At 33.9% G+C, this 16,192-nt stretch overlaps 1 protein-coding gene across 5 annotated transcripts in view; it reads left to right on the top strand.

Moving 5' to 3' along the window:
* Positions 1–264: 264 nt before the first annotated feature.
* LOC134232016 (uncharacterized) overlaps positions 265–16,192 on the top strand; it is a 72,395-nt gene continuing 56,467 nt past the window's right edge. The window contains exons 1-2 of one of the 5 annotated variants that reach the window (XM_062713977.1): positions 6,924–6,938; positions 12,915–13,504. In XM_062713977.1, the coding sequence (XP_062569961.1) occupies positions 13,337–13,504 (168 nt within the window). In that variant the 5' untranslated portion in view covers positions 6,924–6,938; positions 12,915–13,336. Of the gene's footprint in view, positions 2,131–6,422; positions 6,465–6,923; positions 6,939–12,724; positions 12,742–12,799; positions 13,505–16,192 lie in introns of those variants that run through there. The other 4 variants (XM_062713978.1, XM_062713975.1, XM_062713981.1 and 1 more) reach the window with 4 other exon arrangements.

The following is a 16,192-nucleotide window of genomic DNA, read 5'->3' as shown; positions in this document are numbered from 1 at the left end:
GCCCACTGAACTGCAACGCAATTCAGTGTTTGAAAAAAAAAACCTATACTGTGTATTGACAAGCGTTAATTCAGATCTAACTCTTCAGAGACAGGCGTGAACATTTACCAGAACTTACACTAGTTGCGGAATACTAGGGCAGATGAAGATTCAACTGCTAAATGTGAAACTGCAAGAAAGAATAAGCATTTCAAAAAAATTTAATATTCTGGACAAATCATTATGTGCACGCAGCTGTATATACATTAAGGTGTTCGGAGGAACCTTTTGCTGGGCTTTTAATTTGTTAAATGAGTAGTCAATAAGCAGCATTAAGTAGGGCTGCGGAGAAGCTGGGATATTAATTATTGGAAGGCGATTGGTGATTTCTGCCCTCTAGCTCAGCTGATCAAAGACTTAAAGAGCTCGAAAACCGTGATGATGTGGTAACAGAAATCTACAGAGTCAATATCAGAACTTAATTCTATACATTGAGTGTGGAGGAACTATGAGTTTTTTTGTGGTTTAAGTAATTGGAAGTTAATGACAACCTGTCTATAAAGGAATTAGGAATTGCACAACTGCACAGTGCCCTACAAGTATACATATTGTTCATTATTGAATGAAAGGCATGCACACAGTTGCATGCTTATATTGTAACACATGTGAAGTGAAGTATTTAACATTGTTTTAAATAGTTTCTGTTGATACAAGTGGATGAATGCATTTAACATTAATTGTGTACAATTTTAAGTGCAGCGTAACGGAAAAGGTACGTAACTTCTGATAGGAGGATCGAGAAGGAAAATTGTGCCGAACGGAAGTTAGTACTTAGAGTACTTCATCTTGGAAATACTCCATACAGTATAAGGAGCCCTCTGACAAAGACTTTGTAAACAAACTATGTTATGTAATGCTCCTGTCATTTAATTGGAGAAATTAATTATAGCTGTAATTGATTCAGGCTGTGTGGATTTACCAGAATCTCTATTTGGAATTTGCTTTAAGGATGGATGGTGTATTTTGCATTGGAGCTAATGAATCGCTAGTTATTTCATTTTTCTAATGGACTAGTCTCCTATTGTTGTCATTGATTGGTGGCGGTTTCTATCTGACATTGTGTGACTACTGGGGACAGGGTATATATATATATTTGATTACATGTGTATACTTCAAGGTGTAAAGGATCCACAGATAAAACCCTGCATCAAGTGGAAGATACTTAGATAGCAGTTTAGTGGTCAAATAAGATCTAACTTGTACACTGTACAAATTTGATAATACCAGATCAGATAATCCCATCCTATTTGCTGAATCGACACACTGTTTAAGACCTGTCCGGTTTGATCCTGCCTGTAAACTTAAAACCCACTGTTTACGGAGCATTTAATTAGTTGGGCATTAAAGTATTAACTTGTCCTTCGAAATAAATTAATAATAGATTTGTGTGTTGGAATATTACAGTCTTTTATTTATCCGGCCATTCAGACCCTAGACGAGAACTGAAAACAAACTGAGAGGTGATTTAAAACTGTGCGCGTTTGACATTTTGTGTTGTAAATATGAAACCTGAATGCATCTTCAAAGAAAATTTGATTTGAAATCTAGGTCAAGAAAGCCCTTTATTTGAGTGCAGTAAAATTTACTTGTATAGATCTCCGAGATATTCCGAGATATTCCGGGCCAAGAAGAGAGCAACAGGTTAGTGGATTGACGCAATATTCTTTGACGATTGTGTGTATACTGGGGGATATTCCCCGATCCTCTATACATCTGGAGTATACACTGCAATCTTATATTTAAAAGAGAAGATAATTTTCGTTCAGAGGAAAGGAAAGTTTGTTTGGAGCAGCAAATACCCCTATACAGGATGTATATCGCATATGTGTGATAATAATTGGGGGAAGCAGATATTTTTATCTTCCACGTGTGGATTATATAAGATCTTTGCACACAATGAAGAAGTTTTTTGGAAAAGACAACAAAACCCGTCCCGGGGGACGTCGGATGTCGCTGCAGGTGATCCCGGATAACCACGAGGTCATCAGCTTTAAGGATGATGACATGGATGAGACCGCAGTGATCAAGATGATCAACAAACAGAGGAAGCGGAGGGGCTCCCTCCCGGGCCCCCCTTCTCATGCCGCTAAGGTAGGTCTTTCAGTGTCATCTGTCAGTCTACTAGTCTCTTGTTCTCCTGACCATCAGCACTAAGGCATGTACTCTTTACAATGTCATCAGAGGTCAGTCTCTCTTATAATCTCCCGGCCATTGGCATTATAAGGGAAGTGTGTTCCCTGGTCCCCCTTCTTAAATATGGTTGAGGAAGGCAGGTCAACCTTGTCTTCAGTACAGTGGTCACTGTTCAGTCTTGTTCCCCTGACCATTGGCACTAAGGGACATGATTGTGCTCCCCACCTCCCTTATAATAAATTAAGGTAGGTCTTACAGAGTCATAAGTACACTGGTCAGTCTCCCTTGCCACCTGACCATTGACCTTAAGGGACATGATTGTGTTGTCAGGTCCCCCATACAGACTGTCACTATAAGTGCAGTGGTCAGATTCTCTGGCTGACCTCTGAACCATTAAAGGGCATTTTTCTGCCTCCTGTATAATTGTCCCTATCTTGGCATTGACCCATCTTGCTTGTTTTCAGTCTCAGAAAGTGTGACCACAGGAAGCATTTTTATACCCCCCACTTGAAAAGTGGGAGGGTATATAGTAATTGGTATGTCTGTCCACCCATCTGTTACGCTTTGGGGTACCCATCTCTTATCCACAACTCCTCTCATACCACTGAATGAAATTTGATGAGACTTTCACAGAATCTTTATTACATGTTGCCATTGTGCACCCCCTATTTTACTTTTTGATCCAACACATATTTTGGGTTTCCCATAGCAAAACATGGACACTGCCATAATATTCATATGGGAGACGGGGGTATCATTTAGTGAGCTCATTGCTCACAGTACCTCTAGTTTCCCTAACATTCTAAATTTCCTTTATATCAAGTATGTAAATGAAGGTACTGGTATATGAAGTGTAAGAATTTTACATCAGTGAATCCCATTCCTTTCTCCTCCTTCATTTGTATTGCAATTGACCTTGAAGTGAAGATGAAGAGAAAGAAGCCACTCAGTCTCTCTCTTTAGTTCAGATGTAGGCTTAAGTAGATACCAACAGAATGCAAGTTTTTAAAAAGTGTGTTCTTCATAAAGAAATTGGCACTACAATTGTACAATGTATCTCCTGATCATGCTGATAGTTAAGTTTCTCTGGGGAGGTCCAGGATTTTATTGGAAGCAGCACACATGTAGAGATCTAAAATTGATATTAAACAGTCAATCAAATCACTAGTGGTAGAAGGGAAATGAAAATTTTGTGTTTGAAATTCCTGGAGCCCTTTCTACAGCTCATTTGGAGATGGAAGTTTACCAGGGTACAGATTTTGTGAACTTCAATATGAGCCCTGGATTGTGGGCCTGCTTGGCTCAGTGCATGGTTAGAGTACCCTGACCTGGGTCCTGAGTTCAATTCCCAGACCAACCATGCATTTTCCCCTTTCCAATTACGTTGTGAACAAGTATATTGTTTCAGAAACTTATTAAAGCTTAATTATGTGATGGAGATATGGTAGAAGAAAGTAATAAACACATAGCAGAGTGCTGATTGACAGTAATGGAGCCGTGAGATACCCATAAACCAAACTGAAAACAAGTGACTATACACGAAGAAGGTCTCTATAATTGGGTTTTATTATCTCAGTGTTGTACAGAGTTTTTAGTGATTATCTGTTTCTTCAGATGAACAATTAAGAATGGACAGTGTTAACTTGACATATTTTCCAGGACAGACATAGTGTATTCAGAATAAAACCTTGACCAAAGTTTGGTGTTCAACTAAAAAAAGTCAAGATCATGTTAGATTTTGCTACTGAATCCTTATTTTCTTATATGGTCATTTATAATGTCCTGTTGATAAAAGGATAGGAATATTCTGGTAACTTGACCATTTAAAATGACCAAATTGAGTGTCCTCATTGATGATTGTATCTCAATTAAGATAACATTATAAGATAACATTTTAAATGTTCATTAGTTTTAAGAGATTTTTCTTATTTCTCTATAGAATAACTTCTCATTTTTTGGGCTCATTTTTTTTCAAGTAGGTATTGCAACTTTCTAGATTATTATACAGAACCTAAAATCCATCTTGGTCAAAGAAAGATGTCATTAATCCTTGTAACCTGGACTTCAGACCTTGCAAATAACTATCCATATACACCATGTAAATCCAAAAGGTTCTGGGCCATGTAGGATCTAGTATAGATTTTTTACTGAGTACAATAAGGCTTGATATATAAAGCAACATGAGTATAGAATTCAAAGAGGGTATTCTAAGAAGAAATCAGGGCAATTCAGCTTTCCCTGATTTAATTAACTGGCTGGCAGGATCCTTGTATGGGTCAAAGCCCTCATTAATTCAATCATGTCATTTATAGGAGAACTGGACCTAACTCGTAAGGAAGTTGGATGAGATAACAAAGTTAATTTGTCACTCAGGGATAACAAAACATCATGTCCACCTTATATTGATAAAGTCCTTTTTTGTGTGTCCATTGCATTTAAATTTTGTGGAGTACCTTTGTATTGTCCCTGACATTAAATTACTATATCATAATTTGGCATATTCAAAATTTAGCACAATCGGTGGATATGGGGTTGTTGTGGTAAACCTGAATATGCTACACATGTATCTACTGTGTATCGTATATTATAAATGATTTTTTACATGAATTAGCGCATCATTGTCTGTGCCATTAAGCCGCTAAAATATGAAGCCTGCTTTTATAAGTGAACATACAGTATAAACTGAACTGTACAGATCAGTAGGATGTTGGATTTTGGAAATTTAAAAAACATTATACTGTTGCTAATAGATATTTATAGCATTATTTTTTGGATATCAGAATTGTAACAGGCTGAAAGATTAATTTGATCATTACATTTTAAGCAGACAACATGTTTTATTGATTTTCAACAAGATTATGGGAGGTCAACATTACCGCTACATTACCAAAAATTTCAACTCATTACCGCTACATTTTTTCAGATTCTCGACCGATCATTACCGCTACATTTTTCCGGCCAAAAACAACTCATTACCGCTACATGTTGAATCAGCCCAAAACAACTCATTACCGCTACATATCGACTTAGCCAGGTATGGTTCGGTATATGAGTTCTAATCAAAAGAGTTCACTCACAATCTTATCAGAATGAGTATATTTATATAAATAACTCTGCAGTCGAAATTTGATTATTAACATTATGACCACAACTGAGAAGTTTGTTACAAATCTAGGGAATGCCGGCTTATATCGATGGTTATAAATTTAGAAAACAACAAATGTCAAGCAAATGGCTTTCAAGGTTTAGCAATAGAGTAAAAACATTTGACAAAACTTAGAATTTTATCGATGAACAGTGCTTGATTGAGTGTTTTATGAAATAAAAATGATTTTAATAAAAAAAAAAACATCTGCTCAAAGTCCTACTTTCACCTCCCCGTGGTGAGCAGGGAGAATGGGTCTTATGCATTTATAGGTTGTACTGTACAAGCATATGTGGCTGGCTAACGAAAGAGGCAATGTAGCGGTAATGTATACTTTTTTATGTAGCGGTAATGTAAGGTTTTTTGGAGCGGTAATGACTATGTGGCGGTAATGAAAATTTCAAAAATGTAGCGGTAATGATACGCACCCAAGATTATATTTAAAGCATATCTTTTAAAGTTAGGAAAATTGCTGCTGCATTCAAGAATAAAGCTCAGAAAATGTGACATTTAAAATAAGTGTCTTGACAGTGCATGACCATAATTAATATAAGGAAAAACTTTTCTACATTACCATAGCAGGTTCATTCATATATATTCTTTAACCTTAGTTTTCAATTGAATAGACTATGGCAAATTCATTGAGCATTTTATTGTATGGGTGTGTGCACAAAGTCAGTCCAAAACCAGAAAAAAGGTCATGGTACATTTATAAAAGGGGAAAAACAGTACAAAAACTCAACAAAAATTTGCACTATGATTGTTTGGATATTTATTTGAGCATATATTCAAATGTGCAAATGTAAACTTTTTGGTGGTTGGTTCTTATTGAAAATTTCAACAGATCAGAGTTTATACAATGTACAAGTACCTACATCTTTCTTTGAAATTTCTCAGTACTGTACCAAAATGGAATACTTTAAAAAATTGTTTTGATTTGATATTTTTCTGTTATATAAGATGAAAAGATAGCATCAAAACAGAGCCTGATGTGCTTGTTATGTAATATTATCATATTTAACGAATGAATTGAATGATTAGCATTCAATGCTTATCAAATTAAGGATGTTGATAATTATTTCAAAAAAATCAAAGGAATGTTGGGTACTTCAGGATTGATATGAAATTAATGAATTCTTTGTGTTGGGTAAGCCTTCTATGAATTTATTGTCGGCAGATTGAATCCCTGTAATTATGTTTTCTGTACCAATGACTCCATTCTAACTGGAATTATATGTAAATTGAACTGTTGGATGACACACCTGGGCAGATTTCTGTATGTTTAATGTGTCAGTATTGATAATATACATGCTTATTTAAGGAAGACAAAATCATCTGTTTACTGGTTGCTACATGTTTTTTGCGACTTGACGGGGAATCCATTGTTTTGGAGCCGAACCAATCTAGGAGTGTGTTTACTCTGAGATTTGACAAGATCACAGATATTGACTGATATTCATAGCCGCTTCATTGTGTTATTGCTAAAAATATGATTTAATGTGGACTGGAAATTCTTTGAAATTGGATGTTCATTCAAAGGATCACCTACATTACCATTGGGATGTACAATAATATTGTATTGACAAGTTCTTCCTGGACTAGTGTTATTGTTTATGTCTGAGTATGTATGTTTGTCTGTGAAGGATTGTGTTTATTATTCAGGTTATCTGATTCTGTGCTGATTCTATGGATAATTAAGTGAAGGTTCCATTCTTGGAACATTGTTTACATTTGGAGCTCTTGTGTGAAGTTGTGTCTATATTTTTTGTGCGTGATTTTGTCAAGTTTAGCATTAACAGTTTTGCGGTTCTCTATTTTTTTCTCTTATACATACCGGTATCAGAAGAATATAAGTTCTGTTTTCTCTCTGGAGTGTGATATGGATTCTTTATCTTTACCAATATTGGTTTAATATACCTTCCAGAAGATTGATGGCTATGTAGGAGTTTGATTGACAGTTGCTTCACATCCAGAAGCCATGCAGAAATTCCTAATATTATTGAAACCTAAATCAGGAGAGGATTTTATTTTAGATGGAAGAAAATGAAAGTTGAAATCTTAGGTATATTTCAAAATTCAAAAAATTATCAGTCACTGAGTTAGTAGGGTATGAAATTTTATGGAAAATTTTTGGAACTTTATAATCTTATATTTGTACTGGTATAAGCTCTGGGGACTTTTGTTTTAATTTTCATGAGTATGATAATGTAGTGCTCTGCTGTGAGTACCTTTTACTTCCCACATTGGATCATATTAGGTTAATAATGGTTGTAAGGTTAATAAAATCATGATATATATTTGGTTTCTGGTCTTGAATATCAACTAAATTACAGAGGAATATGAATATAGCAAGTTTAGTTATTATATATCTAAATATACATTCTTTAATTTTTAAGAGAAATAAAATTGACTATTGGGAAAATAAACATATATTTATTTGAATATAGACAGAGTTATAGTTTAGTAATTCTTTCATAAAGATATATATATATCATAAATATACTATTTAATGATCTTTAATTTTCATTTTTAATTTAAAAGTTATTAATATTTGTGCATTTATATTTTAAAATTTTTTTGACTCTCAAAGTCAAAATTTTGGTAGAAAATTTAAAACTATATTTATTTTTGATAAATCTTCTTATTCAAAAGTTACATCCATTTTTTCAATGTTACCAATTTATTGGGATATGGGGTTTTGTGAACACACATTTGAGTTTTCAGAGAAATTGGTCACAAGAGTTAAATAATACCACAATTGAGAGCCCATTACACAAGATTGATCAGGAAACTTAATCCATAATTCCTATGATTCACAAGAATAAAATTGATATGAAAGTTTTAAGTCACTGTGCGTTTCTGCGGAGTTAACAATTTGAATAAAAATATTCAACATTTATCATGTTCATATCGCTGGAGAGTCAACATTAAACAAAGATTGTCTAAACGTTAAGAAAAAGCACAATAATCGTAAAATTAAATTTTATAAATGAAGGGGTAAATATTTCATCCAATCCTGATTGACAAACTCTGATATAACTGAAGTGCGGAGAAAATTGATACGATTGTTAGGCATAGTCTAAAACAAAGTCCGCGTTGTAAATAAACAATTTTACTTTCTCTTTTTTAAAACAGGATATTTTGTATTTATTTGAAATGAAGTGTATATTGAACATTTCCTATAGATTTTTTTTCAAAAATATGACGAAATATTGATTTCTTAAAAGCAAAAAATATTACATGTTCGTCCAGGAGACTAGGATAGAGCGCGTTTTACAATGTGCCAAACACTTTACCGCCACATCTCAACACAAAAACTGAGATTGAAAGAGAAGAAATGTAGTGGTGGATCTAAAAGGAGTTCGGGGGGGGGGGGGGGCTTAACATCCTCTAAAGGATAGAGCTAGGAGCCCCACATATTATATATTTGTTGCGTTTTTATTAAGTCAAAACTATAGCTAAGTTTAAACTTTAGTTTTGTACGTTTTATGTAAAAACAACTTAAACAGCAAACTCACAATCTTGAGTTCGTTAAATATATCAAACTGAGTGCAGAGACGCAGAGGACTATGCATAGTTTATATTGCCTATACGTGTAATATTGTACATGCATTATTTATGAATAAAATCGGCATTGTCGCATGCATTTTTTTTTTCGTGCCACGAGCATATTTTAACAGAAAAATATATAAGAATTAAAAAAAAATCCAGCAAATTTCAGTTTCAAAAATAATTTCAACAGTTAAATAAATTGGTTTGCGGCCGATTTTTGACGCTTGCGTCAATATGTTTCTTGTTTAGGTGCTTTTAATGAAGTAAAATAGGTTCAATTCTGAATCAGAAAGATTTCCCGGCAAAATGGCAGGCCTCCACCTCCTATTTCATGGTCATTAGTGACCTGTTACTCCTTCCCTAAATCTAGAGTCCCTGTAGTTTAATTACTGATAGCCTCTGTGTGGCTAGTGATAGGTTTTTATTGCTCCTTTCAGAAGCAGTTCAATAACGGCACATTCACATGTGTTAGTGTTTATGTTTGATTATTGTTAAATAATTAGAAAACCATTCAATAACCAGCAATAACATGCATTATAAAACAGTGATTAGCATTGTTTTTTTAGCCAAAAATCTCAAAATTGACAAAAATCTTGAAAAAAGCCTTTGGTGTATCCTTAAATGACCTAAAATTGTTATACATTTGCCTACACTGTCAAAGGTTTTGATATTTTGATCAACCCCCAAACAGGTTTGTTTATAAGTACTAGACTAAGTATTATCGTATTAGTGTGTTTTGGTTTATTAGCTGTATATAAATAGACTGTCTCAATGGCAGGCCAGTGAACTAACCTGCTGGCTCTTTCAGTAGGTTTTGGTCTTTGGTTATGGATCAAGCAGTTTTCAATAAAGAGAAAACAGCTAGGGATTAAGAGTCGACACTTTTCTCGTGATATTTTGATCAACAAGGTTTACAAATGTGTCTTTTGGCAGTCCAAGTTTGTGTTAGAGAACATGTATGTTTTCTGTCGTCATTATATTCTTTGAACTTTTGGACCTTACGTGTTTATACACTGGATTTTAAAGGAATAAAAAACAAATAGTAGACATTTGGAATGTGAAGTTGTGGAAGACAGGATAATCAAAAGTTTGGATAGGGCTGGATGTCGGAAGTAATTAAAGGATTTTGATCATTGTGGAGACTCTGACAGCATTGCTGTGTCTTACATCCTGTTCTTTTATCATTAGTGGAAGTTCTATAGTGATCAATGTATTTGCTTCTCTCTCTGCATGATTTATAGATTGTTATTCACAAGTAGTTCAAAGGTACTAATACCAGGTAAATAGCCACCATATGGGAAATTATCTTTTGGTCAGTGTCAGTACAGGAAAAATTATTAAATCCAAGCATCAAAGGTACTGGGAATTAGTTGAGTTTCTTCAGTGTTTTATAATGCTGAGTTCATTCATTCTTTGTTCATTTCAGTGAACTGTTTAATGGATATTGGAATTTTTTTTATTGTAGTGTGGTTTAGAGTAGGATTTTGTTTCAACACTATTGAGGAGGCATTACTTCTTCTTAAGTACATGTATTTTAACTTCCAGTGCCTGGGCAATAATTTGTGCATAAACTTAATGTATAGATTTTTTTCGAGGCATTTATAAAGGAATCAGGACCATCATTATCTTCGGTCTAATTAGTCTTTACTTGATTCAATCAGTCTCTTTTTATGATGCTTTTTTCCTGGCTCCTTATATTAATTAGAGTGTGTTAATAATTGATACAGCATGTGTTCTGTAGAAAGGTTATTTTAAAGCTTAGTTTTATGTATGAACATACGTTACAAATTTCAACTCTTTGAATGGAGTAAGTTGGATGAGTCAAAGTATCATCTAATTTGTAATATATTGTTCTCATTTGTTAGCTACAAAGAAAGCTAGAGTAAAAGAACAGGTTACGTAAAGATAAAAAAATAGCAATGTCTAATAAAAAAAATGCAGATTGGTATGGCGTAAGGTTTGCTTGATTTCCAGGGGTGAATTATACAAGAGAAATTCTTACAAATATCTCACACCAAGTAATACAACATCTAATAGATAATTCATAAAGTTCTGCAGATGCTTTAAATTGTATGGATCATTAGGGAATATGTTACAACATTCCAGGAATGGGGTAGAATTGGATGTGGTGTTTTGTAGGCTTTGATAATTGACAGTTTACATGGATTAGGCTGACAACAACACGAGAATCCTGTGCAGGCTTTCTACCACTCTGTAGCCGAATCATCCCCCTTCTTGTTTTTCAGTTGCACATCAATTAGTTCACCTTTGAATTGTGGCTGGTTTTTCCTCTGTAGCTCAGTCTCTCACCTAAACATCTGGGAGCCAGGAGTAAGGAAGCTCAGGCATCATGGAATTTGTACCTCTTTAATCTTCTGATATATTGAAATATTGTGTTTGGGGAAGACTAAAGCATTGCTGCACTTTGTTAAGTCCTGATTGATCTACAGGTGTAAAATGATATAATGGATGTAATCAGGAATTTGACCTATAGTGGATTACGATATTTGTCTGTGTGTGTCACTGTGTAATAGATAAAGTCCTATATAGTACAGTTAGTACGTTGTGTGGGATAGGATTAAGTGTTATTGGAGTTGGTGTATTAATTTGGAGTACATGAGTTAAGGAGAGATTGTGTTTGATCAATATTCAAAATTTTTATGCAATGTAATAAAAGTTTTATTTGATTTTCTTAATTATCGTACTAAAATTTAATTTCATTTTTGAAATGTTCGTAAACTACTACAAATATCCGGTATTCATATCCTGTAGAAACATGTAAATGGTTTCAACTGAAATACTATTGTAGGAAGTAGCCTATTTTTGAACAAGAATTCTTTGCAGTAAGGTGGTTCACAGTTTGAACTGGTTCTTTGGTTCATTGTTTGATCTCTCATAATCTGGAGGAGATACTAGTTCATCATTTGAACAAGAAGTACATGTACAATGTACTTATATGTAAGAGGATAAGGTCGTTAACTGTTTTAAGTGGAAAACATCAACAGAGGTACTGTGTAACCTTTAATTATGGCAGGTAACACCTCATAAAACTGTGGTGTCAGTTCACTGAAGGGGATGATACATCTATACTGAGTGCTATTAGGGGTTTGGTATTGATCTCTTGTAGGTGTTTTGCATACAATTTTTTTGCCTATCTGCATACCTCTTGTTGTTGAAATGTTTGCTTTTAATCTGCTGGCATTCAAATTTTTGATATAAAGGAGTACTGGTTGTTAAACACAGGGAAACAGGAATACATGCATGCATGTGTTTATTGGGTATATCTGAATTATTTTAGAAAAGCAACGTAAGTGAAAAGTAGTTAAGGTTAACTGCATGGTTATAATTATAGGAATACAAGGCAGTTGGGATTTTATTGTATGTCTGGGGTTTATGTGTTTTCCATTATTATTCTCAGGTCTGGGTATGCTTTTGGAATTCAAACCAAGGAAGCATTAGACAATTTATTTGATTTGATGACAGGTTCTTATATGGGTGTATTGCCTCGTTTAGCATAAGGTCGGATTAATTTAGGAATACAAAAATATTGGTCTATTTCAGATTTTATGTCAGTTTCATATTTGGATGTTTTTCTGTGTTTAGATCAGGGTAGAACTGAATTAGAAGCATATAAAATATTTTATGTGTAATTTATGATGTTTACTCTGATGAGAGTATTTGAACATCATAAGACCACCTCAGACTTGAAGAGTTTTTACTGTTGACAGCACGTAAAATATTTTATATATTGCTCGTAAAAGATGCCATTTTATGAATTTCTTTTTTATCACGTCTTGTACAGGACTCGTTTTCATGTCAGATAAGGATTAAGTCAGGGACCTTCATTGATGTTTTAATACATTGTTTAAAAGGTATTGAATATTCCAGTTTTGGGGATATATTTGTCAAGATCAGCATAGAGTTGGAGAAATTTTTCTTTTCTAGAACTCGAAGGATTATAAAAATTCAGTGACAAAATCGTATTTCTCAGAGATATCTCATAGGACACAAGAAGAGTGGTTTGTAGAGTAGAATTTATTTTCAGGAACTGTCAAGTACATGATTGACAGAGCCACTGGAGACTGGGATAATCTAATTCCAGGAAATTGAATTCTTGTCCCCCTGAATTGAACTAAAGCTTTGACAAACCATTTAACTGTGTATTATGATGATTGATTGTTATGATTGCTTCATAGAAAAGGGGAAAAATATCTTCTGCATCCATAGTCTTCTGATTCTATCTACTGCATCCACTGTCTTACGATTCTGTATTAATTAACTGCCAGTAGAGACTGTGCGTGTCTTCAGGGTGGATTCTCTTGTGATTTATTGAGGGATTTATCATAAGCCAGCTGAAGCAAATTTTCATGACAAAGGACATTAAAGTGAATAAGGAATTTTTTGGAGTACAGTTTTATTTTGTGAGGCTGTAAACATATCTTTTTTGCTGGAATATCGCGAAGAAAAATGAATTTTCTGAAGCCGCCCGAACATCGCCCCCGGCGAAGGTCTCTACAGGCCATCCCCGACGAAAAGGAAGTGAAGGAATTTTACGACGAAGACAATGCGGAAATGGCCCTCCTCAAAATGTTACAACAAAACAGCCGAAGGCGGGTCTCCCTACCTAACCCTCAGGTAAAGGCATGTAATTCTCTCTTCCTTACACTGGGCTAAAAATTAACAGCATCAATATGTTGTAACTGAAATTGGTCTGGGGGGCAAGTGGAGAGCCAGCATGAAAGGGCAGAATAGTTGTGAATATTTTAAATATTGCTGAATGGAGCAAATACAAAATTTTGTATTTACATCAACCCAGTAAATTTAAATATTACTACAAGGTAGTACATTATAATTAAATGAAGTACCATACATGTAGATAATGTATTATTTTCTCTGAATAGTTTCTGTCAAATGGAGAATCAAGAATGGTGATTTTATTGGTAGAAAGTGTTATTTTATGGGTTTTGCGAGAAAGTGTTCAAGTATTTCATGAATTTTATTTAATTCAGATTTGCTAAATTTCAATCTGGAATCTAATTCCAAAATTCTGCAGTACAGTCAAACCTTGCCATCTGAAACTTAATGGGACCCAGAAAAAAAACAGATAGAAATCAGGGGTAAAAGACTTAAAGAATGAGTAGCAGAACTTTCTCATTTTGACAGTGTTAATAACATGTCCATGCAGGTATTCAAGATTTCAGAGTTCCAGATATCAAAGTTCAACTGTATCTCAAAATGTGATAAGAATGTTAGTATCTAAGCATGAAACATAACTGAAATTGTAGAGAGAGAGAGAGGAGAGAGAGAGAGAGAGAGGAGAGAAAGAGAGAGAAGAGAGAGAGAGAGAGAGAGAGAGAGGAGAGAGAGAGAGAGAGAGTCAATAGCACTATAATTCCAGATAATGGAATAGCATTGTTGAATTTCCTTTGTATTAATTGCACATTTGGCTGAAAATTGACAAATATGTTTTTATGCAAAACAATCTCTTAAGTGCATGTAAGTGATCTTGCAATGTGCATAAATATAGGAAACTTGAGGTGACTGGCACATAACAATTTGGGGGTATGTTATACTGTGTTGGCAATGTGTTCTGAGAGCATCAAACATTAACAGGATTTATCTTCTTGGAGAGAGAACAAAAGAAGCTATGATACAGTTCAGATTTAGATGCCACTTTGCAGTTACTTGATCAATTTCCAAAAGCATAGTTCACTACAAAAGATATTATCAAGTCTTGCTTGAACATAAACATCTTTGGCTTTGTGTCCTGGCCCATCAAAGGACAAATAATGTACAGCAGTGTTGTTACATCTAGAACTGTTAAGCAGAGTGACTCAATTTATCTGAGATCGTTAATTTTTTTTTATGTTAAAACTACTTTACTTCTACACTCAATGAATTGGAAACACTTGATATCTTTGTTTTCAGTTTAACTGTACTGAAATTTTCTAATTAGACAAAATATATCATATGGTAGTCAAAAGAAACAATCAATTTCATAGCAGTGACCATTGTTTCACTTGACTTTTCCAAATTAGAGACAGAAAATTTAAGTATTTAAAACACACTTTTAATGTTTACAAGACAAAATTGAATTGGCAGAGAAGGTTGTGGTCTTTTTAATTTTGATGTTTAGAGCAAAATATTAATTAAACCTTGTTCTTAAGTTGGCTAAAACTGTGATCATTCCTAGCTCTTAGTCAGTGACCTAACATTGGACATGTGCAATAAAACTCGGTAGTGAATTAACTCTCTTAAGGTTGTTCAAAATTGTAAATACAGGCAAACCTTGATATCCAAAATCATGGGACCAAGTAAAAAACTTCAAGATGTTCCGAAGATTTGAGATATTATCAAGGTTTTAATACTTGAAAGGTTCCAACTTTTAAATCACTTCCACTATCCAAGATAGATTCATGATATTGGTGTTGGAAATACTGAAGTTCAACTATACTGAATTGTCTTAATAGCTCTTTTTATGCAGGTGAAAATTCCATGTAATCTAGTAGTACATTGATCAGACTACAGTCAAGGCCCATGGGTCTCAAGTTTCCTCACTGTTTATCTTCTTCATGCTCTAGCAACCCTTATAGTTTGTTAAGTAATTTAACTGCTGTGTTTGCAGGTGCCAGATTTTTAAGTTTAAAAACTCCTGATGTTACTTTATGGTGAAAACCATATACAGCACCAGTATTTATTTTTGTCATGTTAAAAACACTGGGTAGAAAACATGAGGCTATAGATATTTGATATCAGAATTGAGTAACTAACTCAAACTTAATGGCTAACTTAAAACATCTCAGCTTTAGAAGTTTGATTCAAAATAGTTATTAATTTATCAATTGTGAAATGGCTGGTGCTATATAAAATATTCATGTGGTCAATTTGTTTTATTTAGTGAAAACTGGCCTTATGTGAAATATAAATTAAATTTCTTTCCCATTTTACTATAATTTTCCAAGTTTCTGGACACTGTCTAATTAGACTGTTTGGACATGAAATTTGTCTTCCAGTTTATGTTGGATTATACAGGTTTCACTGTATAAAATATAAATTAATATGTTTGTTATATATTACACTTAAGTAATGATGAATTTCAACTCTCTTACAATGTGACTGTTCAAAATTTTAAATACAGGCAAACCTTGATTTTTATTTTACGGATCCAAAAAATTTGCATTTCAAAAAAAAAAAAAAATTCAATTTTTCCAAAGATTTGACTCGTGTCAAACCTGTGTTTTATAAAAGCAAATCAGTTTTAGACACTAAAAATACACATATGCAGAATGGTAGAATGATATTGGCTGTCAACTTCGAAATACT

Source organism: Saccostrea cucullata, unplaced genomic scaffold (assembly GCF_032062105.1).
Source record: "Saccostrea cucullata isolate Sc308-1 unplaced genomic scaffold, CSIRO_AGI_Scuc_v1 ctg148, whole genome shotgun sequence".
In the NCBI taxonomy this organism is placed as follows: Eukaryota; Metazoa; Mollusca; class Bivalvia; order Ostreida; family Ostreidae; genus Saccostrea; species Saccostrea cuccullata.
This window is presented reverse-complemented; position numbering and strand designations above follow the sequence as displayed.